Below are 23,208 nucleotides of genomic sequence, written 5' to 3'. Positions count from 1 at the left end.
TTCACTCCATAGCTTGAAAGAATGCTTCAAAATTGTAAGGAAGTGATGGAGCAACTCACCAATGTCACCCGGGAAGCCTTAATGCTTGAATTTGTTGAAGGAGATGAAGATTAGGGTCACTTTGGTGAAAAACGTGGGCAGCTTTGGTAGTGATTTTCAGCCACATTGGGAGCCCCATTGCTCATGGAAAATAGGTGAAATACTTCATAAAACATTGCTAGATACATGAGAGACTCAATGTCCTTTGCTCATGTTGAGATTCCATGGCTAGGGTTTGCAAGAAAGCTCCCAAACAAAAAACGTTTTTGATTAACAACTGCTAATCAAGATTAGAAATTTTTCCCAATTTGGTCCACTCATTCCAAAAAAAAAAAGGTCCATGTGCTCAGATTTGAACCACAAACTCTACCTTAGCCATATCCCCTTCCCCCATGAATCAAATGAAGCAGAAATTTCACGAAATGAGAAGAAGAAAAGAAAAATTAAAAATCATGGATCAAAAGCCATGCTCTGATACCAATGAAAGAAAGTAACAGGGGTGGGTTAGTCCCTCACCAAGGGAGTGGCTCAGGAAGGAGTCACCACTTAGCATCTCATGGGAGAAGCTCACCATTGATTCTTGGAACAAATAACATTATCATGAATGAGCCATAATCCCATTTACATTGGTATTTATACTCCACCCAAGAGTTCACACCTACTTACTAGTTGTCCATGGCCTTGGGCCCATAATGCTTTCTTACAGTTTGTAACTGGAATGATGATAATGACTTCAGCAAATCACTATGAGATTAGTGGATTGTGCTGAGAGATTGCTGCTGTTAACACTTGACCCAGTGGATCAAGTTAAGGGATGTCAAATTAAAAATATGTATAATTGAAAATTTCCATGGAGGACTGTTCAGATGGAAATTTTGGTCTAATAGACCATTATTGTGTTGATGATATGAATGATATATTCTGAATGAATTGTTATCTGATAATGCGAGTATCTTTATCCCATGATTCTGTGGGGAGCCGACCTATCTAAAGAACCCCAGAATTAGATGAATCAGAAATCGGATTTGAATCATAAATAAAGGGAACTTAACAAGATTTTTCGTATTGATAGGAACATGGATCGAGTTTGCCGTAGAAATGATAACCCCCAACTCGATGAGGAAGAGGTCGACCTGGATATTCGTAAAACTCTTCATAGCTCGCATCCTGGACCTTTCAAGGGTGAAGGGGAAAACTTGGGAGAGGCCATGGAGAAGTGGATCGAAGCAATGGAAGAATACTTCGATGTCACCGGGTACAATGAGAAGAACAAAATGGCTCTTGCAAGGCTGAAGATTGTAGAAACAGCTAGAGTGGCATGGAGAAACCACTGTGAGACAAACCGTCTGGATTGGAATACCAAGACATGGAATGATCTCAAAATTTACCTAAGGACAAGGTTCTGTCCTCCCGGCTTTTTGGAAATAAAGATGAACGAATTCTTAGAGCTAACCTAGGAGAGCAGAGCTATTAAAGTATATCACCAAGCGTTCGCTCTTCTCCTCAAATACTCGCCACCGCTAAATGAAGAACAGCTGATGGCCAGGTTCATTCAGGGACTGAACAAACCTTTGAATATTTTGGTGAAGAACGCCAAGCCAGTTTCCATGGTCGAAGCAGTGCGGATGGCAAAGGATTTATCCAAGGCCTTTGATATCAAGGTCCCACCAAAGCCAGCACCATCACCTTTAAAAGATTATTAGTTCCAGAAGGTGATTCCAACCTTCCACCGCCTACGAGATATCAGGGACAATCCCAAGATAGGGGAAGTTCTAGAATGGAAGAAATGTCCTTTTCTTGAAACTCAATCCCCAGGAATTTAACTTCAGAAGTTCCACCCTTAAACAAGGGAGTGAATTGCTATAACTGTCAAGGATTTGGACATCGCAGTATGGATTGCCCACCAACTCCTTTTGGATCAAGGTTTTCGGGGCAGGGAAATCAGGGATCAAGATTTTGGACTCTAGCTCCTTCCTTCTAGAGTAATCAGGTTTGTATCCACTAAATTTAGGGAAATCCCAGAGGTAGACCCTCTAACCAACGTGCAGTTTCAATCTAAAGTAATGCAAGACCTCTGCCTCAGAATAGGGAAAGTCAAAGAGAATTGTTCCCAAATCGGCCGTCCACTTCCAAGGCAGTAACGCTGGAAGTAATTGAAGAAGAAGAAGATGATGAAAGAGATCATACTCCACCTGCGAGATGAGGACATCTCGTGTTTTTTTAAGTGGGGTAGGATGTAAGATTCCTCCCCCCAGCCCCTCAAGATGTCCAATCTCTCCCCCTGTAATCATTCCCCTTGTCAGAATATTAACAAATCTTGTTTCTACCTATTTTGGCTTAGAGAGAGAAAATGTTCTAGAGAGAGGAGAGATTATTCAATTTTTAGATATTTTTGGATGGAAAAATATCTATTCTTATTAAAATAATTTCCCCCGAAAAACATAAGTTCAAAAAGAAATTCAGAAGGTGCATTAGAAATAAATTATAATATGTTCAAAAGGCCTTAGCCTAAGGGTCCAGATTTTCTAAAAATTTTAGATTAAGGTTTATAGGAGCCAATTAGATTAATCCAAATGTAGGGAGGAGATAAATTGAAGAAATAAAGAAAATCCCCCCCAAAAATGAGTAAATACTCACATAAGATGAAGAGTTGACTAAGGACAAGGACACCTCAATGTGAGGGAATTCCCCTCATGAAGGAGGCACCTATTTCACATGTGTAGTTGAGTTTTAAACTCACAAATAATGAGATATTTCATCTCTCCTCTCTCCTGTTTCAACTAGAACCAAAAAGTAAGCTAAACTGACCTAAAAATGATCAAAAATTGACCAAACTAATCTGGAAAATTCTAGAATCAGTTTACTTGGTTAGAGGCTCACTTTTTCCTATAAATGAAGCCCCCCTTTGTAAATGGTTAATAGTGTTTTATGCACTGTTACTCTACTCCTCCCCAGAGCCAAAAACAATGAATTCATTGGTAATTCATTTGTTTTTGACCATTTCCTCTTCAAAGAATTGGTGGCCACTCTTGTTGCAAACAAGAGTAGATCCCTCAAACAATCAAGCCAAAGGAAAGCTCACAAAACTCCTAGTAAGTTAGAAATTGTACTTTTTCTTATTCTATTTTATGGTTTTCTGATTTTTGCTTTCTTTAAAATGAAAATGGATGTTATGCCTTGCTGGAAAGGCTTTCCCCCTTCTCTTCATTATTGAATTCAGTCCTTCTTTATCCTAGATGTGTAATCAAATTGATGGAATTAAACTTTTCATATTATTTACTCTTAATAAAGTGAAAATTGATTAGATTAGAATGATTTAATTCATCTTGGATAATTTCTAGTAAATTTTAGAGTGAAAAATTTGAAAAATGGTCAGCCATACAAAGGAGGTTGTACAATGGTTACATAGCCAAGCAGCAGTTACACAGTTTGACATTTCAAATGACACTCTATCTGACAATTGAAATAATCAAAATTTACACAGAACTTCATTCACACATCACAGACATTTCTCAGTCTACATCACTGCATATCTAACTGCACTCAAGTATGAATTACACAGAAGATCTGAAACATAGAATAAGACAAACAGATTGACAAACTGCATCTGCTATTCTAGAATTCGCCCGCCAAAAAACACACACGATTACATAACTGAACATCCGCCGTGCTATGAATAGCTATGACCTTCTACTTCCAAGATTCCAAAAGTCATCAAAATAGACAAACATCAAAAATAGACTAAAGACCATACATATGATAAAAGTAATTCCTCCTAAGGTCTAGCCTAAACACCGCTCGGTGGCTTGAGCCAAAGGCTGACCTCGGACCCACAGTCCCTTGATCCGCTTAGCCACTTTCTTTATCAGCAGCCTCCGATGACTTCTTTACTGCATCCTCTATTCCGCCTTCCGCTGCTTGACATTCGACTGAATCCGGCTCCGCCTCCTTGTCTTCAATCAGCACTACTACCTTCTCAGCATCCTCCTTTCCACGTGCATTATCATCCACATTCTGCTTATCCAACGCCTCGAAAGACATATGCATCTTTGCCTCCTGCTTTGCTGCTTCTACCTACATCTGCAACTCTGCAATCTTTGCCTTCAATTCTACATTCTCTACTCGAACCAAATGTTCTCTTGCAGCCTCAAACCAGACTTTGAATTTGTCAATGGGCGCTGCCATATGCTCCTGAAACAATCCTGCTGTCTCGCCCCAAAGCTCTTTGATGTATTCAAACACCTCTGTCCTCAGTGAATCCGCATCCGCTTCAGCCATCAGTACTCCTGTAACTCCTTGCCCATCCAATGTGGCCTTCTCCAGTTCCACCAAAGGTGTCAATCGATTCATTAGAAAGTTGTTATTTGAAATAAGTTGAACAATCTTATCTTCCAATTCATGAAACTACTTTTCAGTTGACATCTTCAATCCATCTGCCCAACTTCCGAAGTCATGCGCTGCAGTAAGCAGTTCCGCATAGCGACTCTGACTCTCTGCATCCGTGCAAACTTACGCCTCCTGCAAAGCTTTTCCTTCTTCCATCATCTCCTCTACTGTGTTTTGCAGCCTTTTAATCTCTCTTTCCATCATATCAACCTTCTGTCCATTTGCCTTCTACTCTTCCAATGTCAGAATCATAGCATCTTGATTACATATGAATCTATTCAAATCTGACAAACTTCGAACTGCATCTTGCACAGAAAATATTCCGACTGGCCGCGAATTGTATTCCTGTGAAAAAGGATTTGCCTTGATTGCTTGTGTAATTGGAGTTTGCTCCCTAGAGCTCTCCCCCACTTTCCGCGGAAACAAAGTGATGGTTTTGTTCCGGGATTCTGATCTAGGCACCACAGGTTGTTGAGGGAATAATGTTATCTTCGCCACATCTCTCTGCTTACTAGGGCTTCCCTCCAAATTCTTCAAGCCATGCCACACTCCGCTCTTTGACTTATCAAAAGACATCGGCTCCCATATCATCTTCCTCTTCTTGAACTCACTCACTTTCCCCTGATCAGCTCTTCCCACAACACTTGTTGGTGATACCACAGGAACTAATGAGACTTGCAGCACATGAAAGAACAAGGCCGCCAAGTAAGGTGATACTTTTGCAATAGAAGGTAATCTTCTCTTGTCCTTCAGCTCTGTCAGCTGCATCCTGTCAAAAATGAAGGTCGCCCAATCTTTGACCCTCTCTCTGCATGATACACAGGCGCAAATGCCTCCTTGGACATATAAGCCGTCTTTGCCAACAAACAAACCTTGTCTCCAGATACCAAAACAAATGCACACTGCGGAGTTTGCCACAATTCCGAACCATGTAATAAGATCTTGCCTTCCGGCACTCCAAACTCTCCCTTCATGATGGCATCGCTGATCTTCTTCACCTTTTGCCCTGGACTATAAGGCACCTTGAAAACATTTCTAAGAGAGCTGAGCTGCTTCTTTGCATATTCATTCTTCTCCCATAGCTCCCATGGCAAACAAGCATAGTCGTACAGCCCAATTCGCCACAGCCAAACCTCCGTCTCCCTGTCCTGCACATCAAACTTTTCATCCACTTCTATCTCTTCTACGTCATCGCCACCAAATTTCACCTCCTCGCTTTCTTCTACATTGTGAAAACTCTCTTGCCTGGGGCACAAGAGTTCTTCCATCGCCGTCTTCATGGACCTTGTGTGCATCATCGACTCGCTAGTGAGCTCTTGCGTGCTGGCTAGCTGCTTTTGCTTCATGCTGCCCGAAAACATGGCGATTTGAAGGCTTGAGGGCTCTTGCACAACTGATTTAATAGCCTGCATAGAGAGTGCCGTATGCCCCCATTCAAATTTATCATGAGACATTGCCAAAGCAAAAATCATCCCCAAAGCTTCTCGCTCTTTGAGACATTGCCCCCATTCAATGATGCCTGAATTTTTCCAATGCAAAAATCATCCCCAAAGCTTCTCGCTCAGTGACCGTGTAATTCTTTTCAGCCGATTTCAGCATCCTACTGGCATAATACACTGGTCTAAACCATCCTCGGATCTTCTCCTGCATCAAAACTGCTCCGACCACCATATCCGATGCATCCATGAAAACATGAAATGGTAGCTACCAATGTGGTGGCTGGATGATATGGGAAACCACAAGGATCTTTTTCATGATCTGAAATGCCTTCTCCTGAGCATCCCTTCATACAAACTCAACATCTTTCTTTGTTAGATGCGTCAAAGGTGCACTAACATCCGCCAAATACCTCAAATACCGATTATGCCACTTAATCTGCCGCCCCATGAATCTTGACACCGCCTTCAAGTTGTCAGGTGCTACTGCCTTCTGAATTGCACTTATCTTGTCAAAATCAATTGACATACCTTCCTGTGAGATGATGTGACCCAGCAATTTTCCTCTTTGCAGCACTACAATTGCACACTTGTAAGGATTTAAAGACATCCAAAACAGTCGGCATCTCTCCAAACATTTCCTAAGATACTCCAAATGCTTTGCCTTCTCTCTAAACACAGAAAAGTCATCCATGAAAATCCGCATGAATTCTGTCAGGTATGGCTCAAAGGTTTTGAAAGCTGCTTTTGAAAATGATGGTGGCCCATTTTTCAATCCAAAGCTCATCACTCTATATGCAAATGCTCCCCATTCAGTTATAAATGCCATCTTGGCGACATCCTCTTCAGCCATCTGGATCTGATTGTACCTTGAAAATCCATCAAGAAAGCTGTACATCTCATGCCCTGCTACATCATCCAGAATTGAATCCACAAATGGCAATGGAAATGGATCTGCAATTGTTGCTGCATTTAGCTTCCTATAATCCATACACCCGAATTTTTCCTGACTTCTTTGGAACACCACTATTGGTGACAGCCATTCTGCCTGATCTATTGGGACAATGAAACCCACTTGCAAAATCTTATCTAACTCCTCCTTCACCTGCTTTGCATAATTCGGATTCATCCTATAGCGCTGTTGAATTACTGGCACTGCATCTGCCTTCAAATTAATTTGATGCTTATATACTCCTGGATCCATGCCTTTCAAGTCAGAATAATCCCAAGCAAATACATCCATAAACTCCTGCAACAACTTCCTAAGATCCTCCTTGAATTTGTCATCTAAGTTGACACTGACTTTGACAATTTTTGGACTGACTTCAGATCCCAAATTCAAATCTTGCAAATCATCCTCTTTTACCCCTGAAACCTTTTCCATCAGCTTATCATACAAGAACTTTGCTCTGGTTATTGCCTCCTTTGGTGCAACCTCCCCTTCTGAACATTGCAAATCCTCCTTCAACTTTAGCTGATGAGAAACTGTTGACTCCTGAATCGGATTCTGCTCTACATCCAAATTCTCTGACTTACTAGATGACTCCTTGGCTGACTTCTTAGATTCCTCTTGACAAACATACTTTTGCACAATCCTTTCCACATCAACTTCAAACACTGGTACCACACTGGGATTAGCTTCCAGAAAACATGCTTCCTCCTCATCTTCAACTTCCTCGGCCAAAATACTAGTCTGAGCCATCATTGGCCTTAATGATGTTGACAATCTTTTCTTAGAAGCCATTGGAATCATTACTGAATTTATTCCTTTCTTCAAAACCACTTCATTCTTTTCCCAATCCTGCTTAAGCTTTGCTGTCTTGAACCAGGGTCTTCCTAACATCATTGAGTAAGCATTACCTGCATCCTGCATTTTCAAAACAACAAAATTTGCTTCAAATGGCAACCCATGCACTTTGAGGGTTTGTCCTCTCAGCATCCCAATCGGCTGCACTCTTCGCTGATCCGCCATCCTTACTTGAAATGGTGCAGGTTGTTCAAGCTTCACATCTGTCATCCTTGAACATTCAATTTCTGACAAAATGTTTACTCCAGATCCGCCATCTAGCAGAACATCTGAAAATATGCGACCATCAAACTCAAGCTTAACAGTTGGGATGGTAAAATCAACATCATCAGGACTGATCTGATAACTTCCAATACTCTCTTTTAATGCACTCTGAATCTCTGGAACAGTTGACTTCCTTGACTGAGTAAAGCCTGTCCCTGAAAATCGGAACCAATGAGAGCAACTGATCTAATGTAAAATGCATAGGAGTATTCAATAATTCTTCAAACAATGCTCCTGATGTTAATTCAGAATTCTGCACTTCCTTCATCTGCTTTTTCTTCTGCTTGGATGTCATCTCTTCTCCTCGTGACTTCTCCACTTCTTCAACTACCTCATTTTTGACTTCTTTTTGTTCATCCCAATCCAAAGTCCACTCACACGCACACCCTTCTCTTCCCCTTCTACATAACCTTAGTCCCTTAATAATTAGCACCACTACCATTCTAGAATGGCACTGCTGTCATTCTAGGGCCTCTTATCAGCTGAAAGGGGAGAATGGCACCACGACTATTCTCCATTATATTCAAGGAAGAATGGTAGTGGATGCCAATCCCAAAGCCTACAATCACCTTGAGAGGGAAAATGGCAGTGGTACCATTATCAATGCATCTTATCACTTGAATGGGGAAATGGAAACACGACCTTTCTTTTATATTCAAGGAAGAATGGCAATGGTGCCTTTCTCAAGGCATCCCATTATTTTGATTGAAGGGGAGAGTTACACAACTGCCATTCTCAAGGCCTCCCATCACCTTAATAGGGAAAATGCCACCAGTGCCATTCTCAAGGCCATCCATCTCATCACCTTGAAGGGGGAGAATGGCACCGTTTCCATTCTCCCTTATATTCAAGGAATAATGGCAGTGGTGCCATTCTGAAGGAATCCCATCAAATTGATTGAAGGGGAGAATGGCACCATGCCATGTTAAGGTTTCTCATCACCTTAAAGGAAAGAATGGCACCACTACCATACTAAAGGCCTCCCATCACCTTAGAGGCAAGAATGGAACCATCACCATTCTAAAGGCCTCCCATCCCATTTCCTTGAAGGGGATAATGGTAACACTACTATTCTCCCTTATCTTCTTTAAAGAAGATAAGGGAGAATGGTAACACTACTATTCTCCCTTATCTTCTTTAAAGAATGGCGGTGGTGCCATTCTCAAAGCCGTTCTCCCTTAAATTAGAGAAAAGCGAAAACTACAGAGATTTAGGACTTCTAATGCTCTATAAAGCAGGTCTCAGTGATAGTTCTCTAAAAATGAGTTCTAAGGTCTCTTTGAGAGCATTCAAAACAGCCAAAGTTGTGTTTTCAGCATAAACTGCAAAAAACAGCTAAGTGCCCCACTTTGTACTCGAATAACTCAAAGACGAAAGGGATTTTGGCTTTCTAGAGTCTCATACACTCTTGTAGAGTTTTTTGCCATCTAAAACTTTCATCTTTACATCAAAATCTAATTCTAAATGTAGAGAAAGATAAACTCTTCGTAGAATAGCCCCTCATGAAGGTTTTACCTAGAATCTAGTCATAATCTAGTCAAATATTCTATTTTCTAATTCTAGCTTTGCTTTAGAGCGTGTGACTGCAAATACTTCTGTTTCACCTATCTTGCATTGCGAACAATCACACTCCGGAGAACAATCTGCTGACACTTGATTTGTCCCATGATCCTGAGAAATTTCAACATCAATTAAATTGCTTTGAGGTGCTTTCTCTGCTTCCCTCTGCTGCACAGGTGGTGCAGGTAATTGTGGTAACATCACCAAGCGTTCGCTCTCCTCCTCAAATACTCACTACCGCTGGATGAAGAACAACTGATGGCCAGGTTCATTCGGGGACTGAACGAACCTTTGAATATCCTAGTGAAGAATGCCAAGCCAGTTTCCATGGCCGAAGCAGTGCGGATGCAGTGCGGATGGCGAAGGATTTCGCCAAGGCCTTTGATGTCAAGGTCCCGCCGAAGCCACCACCATCACCTTTCAAAAGGTTTTTAGCTCCAAAAGATGATTCCAACCTTCCACCATCTAAGAGATATAAGGGTCAAGCCTAGGATATGGGAAGTTCCAGAATGAAAGAAATGTCCTTTTCTCGGAACTCAATCCCTTGGAATTCAACTTCAAAAGTTCCACCCTTGAAAAGGGAGTGGCATTAGAAGTCTTAAATCTCTGTAGTTTTCGCTTTTCTCTTCCAAATAGATTGGAAGATATTACTCTCCCAAAGAGACCAGTTTTTAGGCTTTGCCTTAGAAATAGCTATCAAGATTGACTATCTTATCTATATAGACCGGATGGAGTAACGCATAAACATAGTTAAGACTTAGCTACAATGACTAGAGATGACCTAGCTTGTTAGAACATGATAATTGATTATGTTAAAAACAAGGATTACCATGTGAATTAAAAGATAAAGAGAAGTTAAAGACTGTTTAATTTAAAAGCTTGTTTTATACTTGAAATTAATTGTAATTGATTTGAATATGCATGCCTTGAAAGATTATGAACTAGAGATGAGTGTGAGATGATATGTATAAGTTATCATTGCTTTGTTTGAGATGAATGATTGATATGGCGCACACGTATGATTGATTGATATGCATGTATATGACGAGACTCGACATGAGATTTTGAGATTCGGACCGGGCGTCCTTAAATACGGAATGCTGGACAGAGAACAAGATTTATGTCGTTTCCGTGTAATCCAGGTCGTGGATGGCAGGATAGGTCACCACAACAGAATTTTCAGCCTTCATATGGTGCCAGAGGTGGTCGTGGATATACACCTCAGAGAGGCAGAGGTAATCCTCGTGGTAGAGGGCGTTGGCAAGGCCAACAAACATCTATGCAAGATGTGGAATGCCATTACTGTGGGAAATTTGGTCATATGGCAAGAGATTGTTTCCGCAAACAGAATGATTTGAGAGGGGGTAGAGCACAACGTGGTGGACATTATGGTGGAAATTATGCACTACATGGTGGAGCAAACAGAATGATTTGAGAGGAGGTAGAGCACAACGTGGTGGACATTATGGTGGAAATTATGCACTACATGGTGGAAACTATGCATCAAGCAATAATGATGGCAACGCAAATCACTTTTTTGCCATTAAACATGTTGTTGGATCTATGATAACAAATGCTGAGAATGATGACACACCTTTTTGTAGGTCTTCTTATACATCTCTCAATATTTTTTTATGTAATTACTTCAACAAAATAAGTAGAAACTAAATAAAAATAAGCTCCTCCTAAAAAATATTTTACTAAAAAAACCCCCCAAAAAATGTATCCAATCCTCAATTCCCATAAGAAGGAATGATAATGAGCATGATGCATGAAGGATGATATAATGACTTATCTTTAAGTGCTCATAATTTAATGGCTATCAAAAGTCAAAACATTTTCTTAAAAAATTGCAAAAACCAACTCTACATAATAGCCAATAGAATAGCATGGCACTAGTAAATGGTATATAGCAAGAACTTTTTGTCGTGTGGCCCTATCCTAAGGCTTTTTGGAGGATGATAAAGATAATAAAAAATGTAGCCCTAACCTAAGGATTTTTGGAGGATAATAAAAGATGACAATTATAGGTGGTTGAAAAATCATTTTGGCGTATTGTTGTTCATTCCATGTCCACTATCTCATATTGTTTTGTCACACCTAGTCATGCTTCCATCCACCAAACACAACTTTAAAAATATAACTCCTATGTGAATTTCACCATGTGACCTACCGAGTTCAAAAATAGAATTTCACCTCATGATCTCCCTAGTTAATAACTGTGAATTTCACAATGTGATCTACCTAATTCAAAAATAGAATTTCACCTCATGATCTCTAGTTAACTCTAAAATATAAAATAGGAGGAAAATTGAAGCTATATATATGTATGCTTTTATTAATATACCAAATGGATCTACTAATGGTAGAATCTATGCTTTGAAAGAAAATCATGTAGCTAATTAGTTCACTGTCATCAACATGCATCACCAATAATCTTTTGCATTTAAATATTGAATCATAAATATTAATCACATTGCTTTCATTGTGAAAAGTGCTTTAAATTGTTCTTTTAGCTTTGATGGCACAATCAATCTAGTTAACAAGGTTGCTTTGATGTAAGCAAGCTATCTATATTTTTTTGTAAATGTGTAATGTGTTTCTTATGCTCTAATGCCATATTAAAATATTTGGGAAAATATATTTACTTTGAGGATCTTGAATTCATGAGTCTTGTTAATTTTGGGAATGTGGGATTCAAGAAGACTGGTTGTGTCTTGAGAATCTATTTCAAATTTTGTTTATAAATTCTCAGCACAATTTCATTAATTCAAGGAGCTTTAAAATTAGTCAAACCTCCACAGAATTCAAAACTTGTATAGTCCACTAATAATAGTTGATGTAAGTCAACTTGTATACTCCACCAAGAGTTGGTGTACACCTTTTTTTTTTTAGTAGAAAACTTGGTGTTAGGACAAACAACACATTTTAGAAGACAGAAATAGGATGACCAAAGGATCACCTAAAAGGAGCACCAGGATGTATGTACCTTTTCTTTGGTGAACTATGCATATGCCATCTAACTACAAAATATGAGGATTTCATTGAGATCGGGACACTTTCATTTGGGGAGAACTTTGCAAAGAAGGATGCACGCATGGCAGCCTGTGCTACTCATATCATACAGGAACGCTCTATTATCACCTAAATATGGACAGCAACAGAATGAATATTTTTGGGATCCTACATAACCTAGATCCTCAAAGAGCTTCCAACATAAGATGAAGGGATTGAGCCAAAATTACCATCACAATAACCCATGTGTAGGGTAACCCTCCCCACTAGAAACAAACCATGAACGTCACCAACAGAAATACGGTTGCCAATATAACTTTCTATGCATTTCCCACCACGATCCCAATTCAGGTAGCTAAACCTCCTCTGGACAACTAGCAAAACCGTCCAACACTTGCATACCAATCAATGATGTTGAAAGAAGCCTTTTCTTTCTTAAAATTCAAATACATCCCAAAAACATCCCTGGAGTCCAGGAATCCAGTCAGAGATCAAGATACCAATCAAGGACTCTTCCTCAGCGAGCAAAGACCTTCTGTTAAAAAGTGAGATAAGCCCTTAGTGAGCCAAGACCCAACAACCACTCCCAAAACAATTAACATACATTGTGCCAATGAGACTAAGCAAAATAAATCACCATAACATAGTTGATTTCCATCAAAAGGCATATGACTGCCTTGATTGGAGCAAGAAATAATTTTGTAAGACAGGCTTTCATTGACCTTGACAGAGACAAACGTCCTAGAAGCCACAACCTTTTATAAACCATTTCACTGTGCCTACTAATATACAGACAAACAAGACTTCTTCAGACGCACCTATGCTGCCCCGAGTCCAAAAACCACCTGCACAAGAAAAGATCAAACCACTTCACTTTTCTCAACCATGTCCATTTATCCAGTACGACTTTGTCTATTGTCACAAGCTAATAACAGCCTTCATGCACATTCTGTTGAGCCCATTCAGCTCCTCAGGCTAGAAGTACTTAGGACAGTGCCCATCATTAAGCCACCATTCCTACCAGAGCTTAAACTTTCCCTCCATGAAATGGCTGGTAAAACCAAAAAAAAAACAAAAGCATTAGAAACAGCAAACTTTAGCCCACTGCCATCTCATCCTCCTCAACTTAGGGTATAATACCTTAGCTCCTCTTGGTGGAGTCCCTGAGCGAGCTAAAATTGGATTGTTAAAATTTAACTTTGGCTTTTTTTCAGCTGGTTTCAAAATCTGAAACGAGCACATAAGGGATTCATCCACGCTCATCATGGCCCCAGCATTGTCAAACTCGCCGCAATAATTCGGTGCAGAAAAGATGGTCACCAGATGCCTCTCTGCAAAGAACTCATAGCCTTCCTCTACAACCTGGAAAATAAGGGCAGCAGTTCCATAGTGTCAGCACATATACCTCCGTTTCAAGAGTATGAAAGAATCGAAATGATACGGCAGGCACCCTTGCACCTGATGTGCCCGGCAAATGAGATCCAGGTCATGCTTCTGCAGGAACTCATTTACTCTATCAGTCCCAAAAGTGTAAGAGACCCCTCTGTCATTCTCACCCCAACCTGAGATGTCTTTGTCTGGGTCAGACCATAGTAAATCGCACAACAATCCCTGATCCGGAACATCTGTGGGACGTGGAATACTCTTTATTTGATCCAAACTACTCAAATCAGGAGAAAGCCCACCATGCATGCACAGTATCTTCTCATCAATGAGAGCTGCCACGGGTAGGCAGTTAAAGCATTCTGTGAATGCCTTCCACAGCCTTACGTTGAATCGCCTCTTGCATTCATCATAGAAACCATAGATTCGGTTGATTGAAGCACATTCATGGTTACCCCTCAGCAGAAAGAAGTTCTCTGGGTACTTGATTTTATAAGCAAGGAGGAGGCATATTGTTTCAAGGCTTTGCTTGCCTCGATCAACATAATCTCCTAAAAATAGATAATTGGCCTGTGGCGGAAAACCACCATATTCAAAGAGCCTCAACAGATCAGAGTATTGTCCATGAATGTCACCTACATAGAAAAAAGCAATAGTCAGACCTTTTAACTTTGTACCAAAATCACTAGGGATAAATGAACATGCAGATAGTATGTATAGAGCATGCAAAAAAACAAACTACGTGCCAACACAACTTTGATACTTCCTATTTATGCTCGGGCAGGTGTGAGTGTGCATCCCATTCATTACTAGTATGTGTCATGACTACTGAGGCCATGTAAAGGGTGTGAAGGTAAGCAAAACCTTTTTGATAAAGAGAACTGAATAATGGCTAGGACATGCATGCCCGAGATAGATCATAGTACAATCGATGGCCAGAGGTCTTGGCCTATGAGAATGAGCAACCTGGAAACAAAAGAGCAACAAATGACAGAAGTTGGAAACTTGCCTATACTTCCTCACAATGGCTTCCAGTTCTCCAGATCAAAGGGCAGCCAGCAAACACACGCTTATCAACAACAGCCATCTATTTCAACCTCAAGTTCTTAGCCACAAGCCCAAGCTCGGAACCCTCCTCCAATGGCTGGTTTGCTTGGATATGTCTCATATGCCTAAAAGTTATGCGATTAGCTCCCTGGAATGGCAATAAATGTTTCAGCTGCAAGTCTCATAGCTCTTCATCCCACTTTCAAACAGGAGGTTGTTTTAAGGGGAATAGAAGTGAAAGCTAATAAATAGGAAAGCTGCCCACTTCAACATATGTTGCACGTGAATACTCTGTTGTGAGAACCCAAGAGCAAGGTAAGCAGTCCTCAAATGAACGGCTGAATAGCCCATGAGCAATTGAGCCAAAATGGGACATGTTCATGATAAGTGCTTTCACTACAGACAGTCAGGGGTAAAGTTGGTTGCAAAAGCTGTTGCAGCAATGGCTGCAATTTTTGCTTCCATAGACAACAAAGATTATTTGGTTAAATATGTTCCAAAGACCTGTCCAGAGGAAAGTCCAATCCTCTGAGGCAGACATGGAGCTTGCGGACATTCGTATGAGCCTGCACAGCCAAGGGAATACAGGTGGACATTAGTCCATGTCATAGATTCTTCAGAGTTCTCAGGAGTATGTCCATGAGAGTTCTCACAGAAAGGTGAATCCTCTGAGGCAGACATGGAGTTTGGGGACATTCGTATGAGCCTGCACAGCCAAGGGAATACAGGTGGAAATTAGTCCATGTCATAGATTCTTCAGCGTTCTCAGGAGTATGTCCATGAGAGTTCTCACAGAAAGGTGTCTTGACTCTCAACCGGTGATTGTAAATGAGGATCCTTGTCAGTTGCAAAAACTTCATTACCTTGCAAGAGGTCACAAGTTCAAACGCTGCTAGCAGCATTGTGTTGTGGTATCCTTGTAAATCATGGTCATATGGGATGCTGTGTGTGTATGTGTGCGTGGTGGGTGTGTGTTTGGAAACACATGCATTTCAAATTTAACCCCCAAAAAAAAATCAATGCAAGGGAGGAACATAAGCTTCAAAAAGAGTCAGCAGTTCTTAGCATGACCGCAGACATGAGTTTGTCAATTCTTTTTTAAAGTGCCCATCTGGAAGCTATCCTTCATCACAAACTGGTTGCCCAACAGTATTCCATGTGCAAAGGGGCAGGAAGGCAAAGGAGTAAGAGGAAACAATGCTGGTCATTAAACCTTATCAAACAGATCCATGAGCAACCCACCAGTAAATATGCAGCCAATTTGCAATGTGTGGGCTATTTAAAGCCACCCCCAAGCCCCCTTTCAAATTGTTGTTGACCTTGAGCCCTAGCCTCTCAAGCTTCCGTTCTCAGCCTGGAAAGCAACCAGTCCACTTAATTAGCGAGAATGTGACACATCTTACCCCAAACAGGCTTTGGGCGTTGACACAGGCAAGCAGCCCCTGTCAGCAACAGGCAGCCCAAGGACAACGTAATTTCACATGTGCAAGGCGAGTGGGATTTATTTCAGGAGCCCTGGCCAAGCATTTCTACCCAAGGAAGATCCGTCATTGGGGCTGACTAGAATCTAAGACCATTGTGAATCCCCTTTTAATCATTGAAGGACAGTGTGCATCAAATGGAACCAGCACTGCGGCGCACTTACAGCTAAGACTAAACTGTGAATCTAGGAGAATGAGGCAATCAAATGAATTAAAATCACCCCTAATGGTTGCCTAACTAGCTACTGACCTTTCCTAACAATTTGCAAGTTGCTAGTCAACAAGCTTGATACACTGTCTACGCAGGGCGCCCCAAGAGCAGCAAGGCCGGGCAACACATGGCACATATGAACAAGGGTGGGCTCTGAGCCTTCATAATTACATAAGGAAAAGACGCAGTACCTAACCATTCAACCTACAACACATAATATAAAAAACTTGCACACACACTAGGGCTGGAATGGGCCGACCCCCTTAAAATAATTTCTGTTATCCAAGAGAATTCATCATTACAAGCTTTGAGGGTAGTATGAATGAGTACAAAGATAAAATAAGTACTACCGCCCACACCACTAAGCAAGGGGAGAACTCCAAAGCTTTACACCTGCCTCTTGGCTGTCCTCGATCATCCTTTCCTATCAAACCACTAAGCATTGAAAAGAGCACTTGGACTCCACGACCAAGAGAATAATGCCTTCAAGGTTCTTCTCAAACCTAGTCTTCAAAGATTTAGTGACTGCGGCAATTGCAATCCTCCACGACTTCTTTGAAGATAATGGGCACCTTCAAGGAAGTCTTCATGTCCTTGAGTTCGTTTGAAAACTCTAGAGATTAGGCGCTGAAGATGACGTCCAAGCTTTCTTCAATGATTCTCAACTAACCCTAAGATTAGGGTTTCTGAAAATCAGCCCCCAACCATCAGCTACAGAAACTAGGGTTTCTGAATTTCAAGTTGTTCAGCACCTGTACAGCATTTACTGACTGAAATTAGGGTCAGGGTTTTTATTTTCACGGTTTCAACAGGCCAAACAGGGGCATGTGTCCATGGCCCTCCCTTGGTAAGTCCTTCCCAAAATCTTCCCTAAACACATCTGAAAACACGGTTAGTACTAATCCAAATCATGAGGTAGACTAGCACATACAAAATCAGCGCTTCACATGGAGGATCTTGCTTTCACTAACTGTTGTGACACTGGATGTTATGTTGGACAGCAAGCACATGACACTGGACTTACTTCGTATGTGAAATATATCTACTTCAATATGTTCTTTGTTTCCGAGTTCTACTAGGGTCAGGAACACACTAGCATCCAAACGAGACAGGGTATGCGATAATGCACAGGTGCGGCATCATCAGCTTGGCTTCCCATGCTACGATCCAATAATGGCGGCAAGCCAGGGCAAATATGGAAACATTCCCAGCAAAAGGACTTACCACAAATCTTGATCGGGGCTTCGAGCTCCAGCAGGTTGGGCTGCTGCATGAAGATGGTCTTGGAGGTGGAGCAGAGCTGCCGGATCTCATTCTCTGAGAGCTGCACCTGCTTGCCGGGGCGGGAGCTTCGCACTTCGAGTAGGCGAGCAATGATGTCGTCCACGACGGCAGGGTCCATGAAACGCTGCTCCGGCCTGGATTAGGGTTTCGCTGCTCCGGCCTGGAAAGAAGACACGAATTAGGGATTCTGGTAATTGGGGCTTCTGCACAGAAAGTTAGCGTTTCTGCACATATAAAAAGTTAAGGTTCTTCCCCTGGACAGAGAAACATAAGGTTCCTGCTCAGAGAAAGTTAGGGTCCCGCACAGAAAATGTTGGGGTTCCGGGGAGAGAAAATTAGGGTTTCTGAGGGCTGGAAGGACGTTCCCTCCCCACTAACCTAGAAAGAGAAAGGGACGGCAGAATTTTACCCTAAGCGCCCTTCAACGGCCGCATCTTGAGAAAACCGCCTACGGTCTGGGCGGTTTTCAGAAAACCACTGGTTGGCCAAAACAACCTTGACAACGTTCCATCATGCCGTGTTTTGTTCAAAGCCTTGTGATGGTACATTACAGCCCCATCCCCACAAGAAATATCTCGATAAAAACGAGCTTAGCACCTCAATTTTTTCAAAGGTGCTAAGCCATTATTCTAGCCCCAGGCAACTCAATATGTTAGCAATTTGACTAGCACTACTAGAGCTTCCAACCCTTAATGAGTGCCTCAATTTTTCAAAGGTGCTAAGCCATTATTCTAGCCCCATGCGAAAATTCACAACTCAATATGTTAGCAATTTGACTAGCACTACTAGAGCTTCCATATGAGTGCCTATTAGCTTTTTTGGTCCTGGGTGCTTTTTTTTTGTCATTAGTCAATTAATTAATGCTCACTAGCATGCGCATTAATTAATGCAAAACTTCTTATTCATTAAGGTTATTACAAAGTAATTTAAACCTCGAAGGTTATTATAAAGTAATTGAAACTTTAATTTAACTAAAGATAAGGATAATAAATAACAATTGAAAAATATAAATATAAATCTAAAATTAATCAAATGACTTAAAATATTTGCTCCATTCAGTTGAAACAAGAAAATTATACAAAAAAGATATTTTACAATATCGAGAACTTTTACAACGATAGAAGTGATGGTTTATACAACGATGATCATAAAAATACATATTCAAAAGATCCCTTGAAATTTTTTACATAAAGATGGTATCTTCCACATTTTTCCTAGGTTGCAAAGATACAAAATCATGACCATTTTCTATTGATTCTCTCATATTTGCTGGATCCAAAAGAGAGCAATAATTCCCCTATAGTAGGCGACAGATTAAACCAAAGCACAAGATCAGAGAAATCCCAACATATCAAATGTAAACCCTAACTAAACCACAACAGAGGTGCCGGATTAAACCAGAGCAAAAGTAGGCGTTGGGTGCTTAATCAGAGAGAGATTAAGGAAGCCGCATAAGGTCAAGGAAGCCGCAGCAATTGGAAGCTAAGAAGCACGAGGTCGAGGACACTGTCATCATTGATCAACCAACGCCTTCATGACATTGGCCAACAGGACACCTGTCAAAAAGCCAAAGGGACCCTCTAGCCAGGAGACACGCCGGCACAAGCACGTGACCCAAACACCATAGCCAAAAGGAGTAGCAAGGAGCAAAGACTAGGCGAAACAAGAGAGGGGCAAGTGTCAAAAGCCCATGCAATAACCTTAATCAACATGATTAATCACGAATGCCAACATTAATCACACTATAATTTTTCCCCCCTAAAACAGAGCACACGATGAAAGACAAAGAACCATATCAACATCATAAATAAAGCATCTAACATCTACTTGATACAGAGGGAGAGAGAACCAAAGCACACGATGAAATCCCAACATATCACCTACCAATCGGAAGTCGAGGATGTCCATCTCAAATACCACCTAGAATTGAAAGCTAGGGATGGCAAGCACGAGGTCCAACACAAGGTCAAGGAACCCGCAGCAATTGGAAGCTGGGGAGCATGAGGTTGAGGACACCGCCATCACGACGTGGGGAGGGGTAGGTGTCAAAAGTAGGCATTGGTTACTTTATTGAACGACACCATCACGACGTGGGGAGGGGTAGGTGTCAAAAGTAGGCATTGGTTACTTTATTGAACGACACCATCACGACGTGGGGAGGGGTAGGTGTCAAAAGCAGACATTGGCCGCTTTATTAAACGATGTCATCATCACGACGTGGGGAGGGGCAGGTGTCAAAATGGCATGCGAAATATCTAATCAAATGATTAGATAAATCACTTAAAAAATCTTCTCTACGACCTTAATCACCCATATGTTTTTTCTCCACTCAACCTTAATCACCCTAAGGCATCTACTTTTGCTATTAATTAATTAATAGCAAAAGTAGATATTGGGTGTGCATAGGGAGACAATTCACAGCTCAATATGTTTAGCAATTTGGTTAGCACTGGTAGCGCTTCCAACCCTTATGGGAAAAGAATCTACAATGTAGATTTGATGACACCACGCTATCTATTATTCCCTTGTGCAAAAGGATTCTAGTAGAGGCCTTGAAGAAGCATTAGCCTCATATGACTCCCCTCATATTTAGAATGTGGCATGTTCTTGAGATTGCCACTCTACCTTGGTATGCAAGATCCCAGTGTATTGATCTAATTAGCTACTACATTAGCAAGGGGTCCTCTTTGGCCACATTTACTTCCACATAGTGGGGAACCTTCTCTCATATGCATTCTAGCTACCATTTTTGTCTACAAAATTGCTCTTACAAAATATTGTGGCTTCTCCATATGGTGAATGATGATGTTTGTTATCTTACATCAATCTCTATTACTTCTAATTCTACTATTTTTTGCTAAAAACCACACGTATCTAAGGGCATGTTCATGCCTCTCAACACATCATAGCATCTGGATGTGCATATGCATGTGCGTGTATGTGCACGCATGCATGTGCGTGTGTGTAGCAACAATGTATATGTGTGTGGGTATATGTGTGTGTACATGTGCATGTGTGTGTGTGTGTGTGTGTGTGTGTTGTAGATGTGCCACACACTCTCGAAATCGCATTACACCATTACTCATCATAAACACTTTATATTAGGAAGGGACTAGAGTAACTAAAATCAGAACGTTGAGTTAGCATGTTATTGGATCTTGTAGCACTATCTACAAGCTAGATTATTTCAAAGCATTCAATCAGTACATGATAGCCTATTATTGGATCTTGCATACAAACAATATTATTTACATTGCATTCAACTAATACATGATATTATGACAAGATGACACAAAAAGAAAATTTCGGTATACTTGAAATTTCCCCTTTTAGGGGGCTTCTAAGCTCTAGATGCGAATCTCTCTTTTTTTTACAAGGACAAATGTAAAGCCTTAATTGGCCTATCCCTGTTTCCAATATATGACGATCAAAGAAAGAGGATTTTACACCACCAAATCAAAGCTAATCGCACAAAGCATCTAACCACTTTAAAAAGAAGTCAAAAGTTGTAGCCTTGTTGTCTTGATTTCATCATTTCTTATGTGTTGTTGAAGAAACCATATAGCCATGCTATGGAATATATTTATAAAGCATTGTGCTTTTCTTATCGTGGTTCTTTCCAATATTAAATCAAAGGCATGGACACTCATCATGTAATACTCTAAGTTCCAAAATGGATTTACTTATTTCCAAAGTTTAAAGAAGCGTATCAAGCTTGAGTGCATTCTCTATTATAATGTACATTATGTCCACTTATATTCTCACTTTACTTTAAATTATTATATTTTGTTTTCTATATATGAAGCAACATTACACATATGCATATTGAAATTTGTACCATACTATAAGCTTTCTAATTACTTTTGACATACGAAGACTAGTAAGCTTCTACAATTTTTTCTTAATCCATTCCAAAGCTATCCAATAGCTTGCAAATTTAAAGATTAGTAAAAGTTTCCATAAACTTTTCTTGATAAATTCCAAAGTCTAACACTCACTCTTCTATACCTTTTCGAATCATGCCACCTTTACCGTGTAACCATCTTTATGTGAGAATAGTTAACATCGTTATAAGATTCTATTACATGGGAAAGGCTAGATATGTTGGGGACAAACAAGCCACCAATCTTCTATTTTGAACTATATTATCCTATCATTATTATTGGAAAAAAAACACTAAGTAGGAAGATGCTTTGTAAAGCTCCACTGTTTCTATTTTACAAGTGCATTGGCCTACATCAACTGTAAAGCTACAACCACATGCATTATGCTGTGCTATTTAGACAAAAAAGGATGAATGTGACAAGGTTACCCAAGTTTTCAAATACATTGATGTTATTGTTGGAAAGCATTTGCTCGATGCTCCACCCTCGTGTTGTTTCTATGAGAGTGACAAATGTGCTTTATTTTATAAGGCCCCCTTTATGGAGTAGCCATTGTGGTGAGCACTCGTCGGGGACCCTAAAAGGAATGAAAAGAGAGGGAGACTTGTTGATGTGGAGTCTAGAGACACGCAGACCTCGTTTACATGGATGTTTATGACATGGGAAAGTTCTCCATGAAAGCTTGCCAAGTAAGACTTGATTAGTAATATTAAAATTGATGATGAGTTATGTACTCTTGCCCATGGCCCTTTTATGCCTTAGCACTTCATTACAAACCATCCCCTCCCATAGGTTTCATCCTTGAAACCTTGTAGCGTTTAGACATTCCATATGGGTTGGATATTCATATGTAAGTGCTCGGCACCATATCCACATAGCATAAGAGCGAGTGACATGCCACGTCAACATAAGAGAGCATCCATATATGGTTCATGGCTATAAATGGTCTCTGATTGCTAAAAACTGCATCTCATCTGTCTTCAAAACAGCCCTAAACTTGCTCCCCATGATAGTACCTCAAGTACTAACATTCCCAAATGCAAGTATCATGATTCCCAAGAGGTATGAAGCTCTCTAACAGTGATTTACAAGAAATTCCAACAAGCAAAATCAATGTTATTACTCCCCATTTGCCCCACCAAACTCACCCAAAAGGTCCTCATATCCTTCCAAGACTAAGGCGGATTGCCATGAAGCCTCTTCGTTGGGTAAACCCCTCCATTTGATGAGGTATTGCACTAAAGAATTGTTGCATAATACCCTTCCTCTAGTGCCCAACACTTTCTCCAAAACATATTCTACCATCCCTTCCTCACACATGGGAGGTAACTCATCTTGCACTTCCACTATTGGCCCCACATATTCCTTCAATTAAGAGACATGGCACATATCATAGAAGTTGGTAGCATTA

General features: G+C 40.6%; 1 protein-coding gene across 1 annotated transcript; it reads right to left on the bottom strand.

Moving 5' to 3' along the window:
• Positions 1-13,127: 13,127 nt before the first annotated feature.
• Positions 13,128-18,320, bottom strand: LOC147619746 (serine/threonine-protein phosphatase PP1 isozyme 3-like). Its single transcript, XM_086825577.1, has 4 exons — positions 17,854-18,320; positions 13,966-14,525; positions 13,648-13,869; positions 13,128-13,558 (listed from the first exon to the last, which is right to left on the bottom strand). The coding sequence occupies exons 1-4, from the start codon at positions 18,029-18,031 to the stop codon at positions 13,535-13,537; spliced, it is 984 nt and encodes a 327-aa protein (XP_086681703.1). The 5' UTR covers positions 18,032-18,320; the 3' UTR covers positions 13,128-13,534.
• Positions 18,321-23,208: the final 4,888 nt, after the last annotated feature.

The sequence above is a fragment of the Cibotium barometz genome, chromosome 32 (assembly GCF_041138505.1).
Source record: "Cibotium barometz isolate CiBa-2024 chromosome 32, ASM4113850v1, whole genome shotgun sequence".
NCBI classification, from domain to species: Eukaryota; Viridiplantae; Streptophyta; class Polypodiopsida; order Cyatheales; family Cibotiaceae; genus Cibotium; species Cibotium barometz.
Note: the sequence above shows the minus strand (reverse complement) of the source record. Positions and strands in the feature narration are given on the sequence as shown.

Bases quoted from the DNA above. Each gene is read 5' to 3' on its own strand.
- LOC147619746 (XM_086825577.1), bottom strand. From the start codon at position 18,031: ATGGACCCTGCCGTCGTGGACGACATCATTGCTCGCCTACTCGAAGTG. The intron at 14,526-17,853 runs GTAAGTCCTTTT...TTTTCTATGTAG, and splicing joins AGCCCCGATCAAGATTTGTG to GTGACATTCATGGACAATAC. The intron at 13,559-13,647 runs GTATTATACCCT...TGGTTTTACCAG, and splicing joins CTCCACCAAGAGGAGCTAAG to CCATTTCATGGAGGGAAAGT.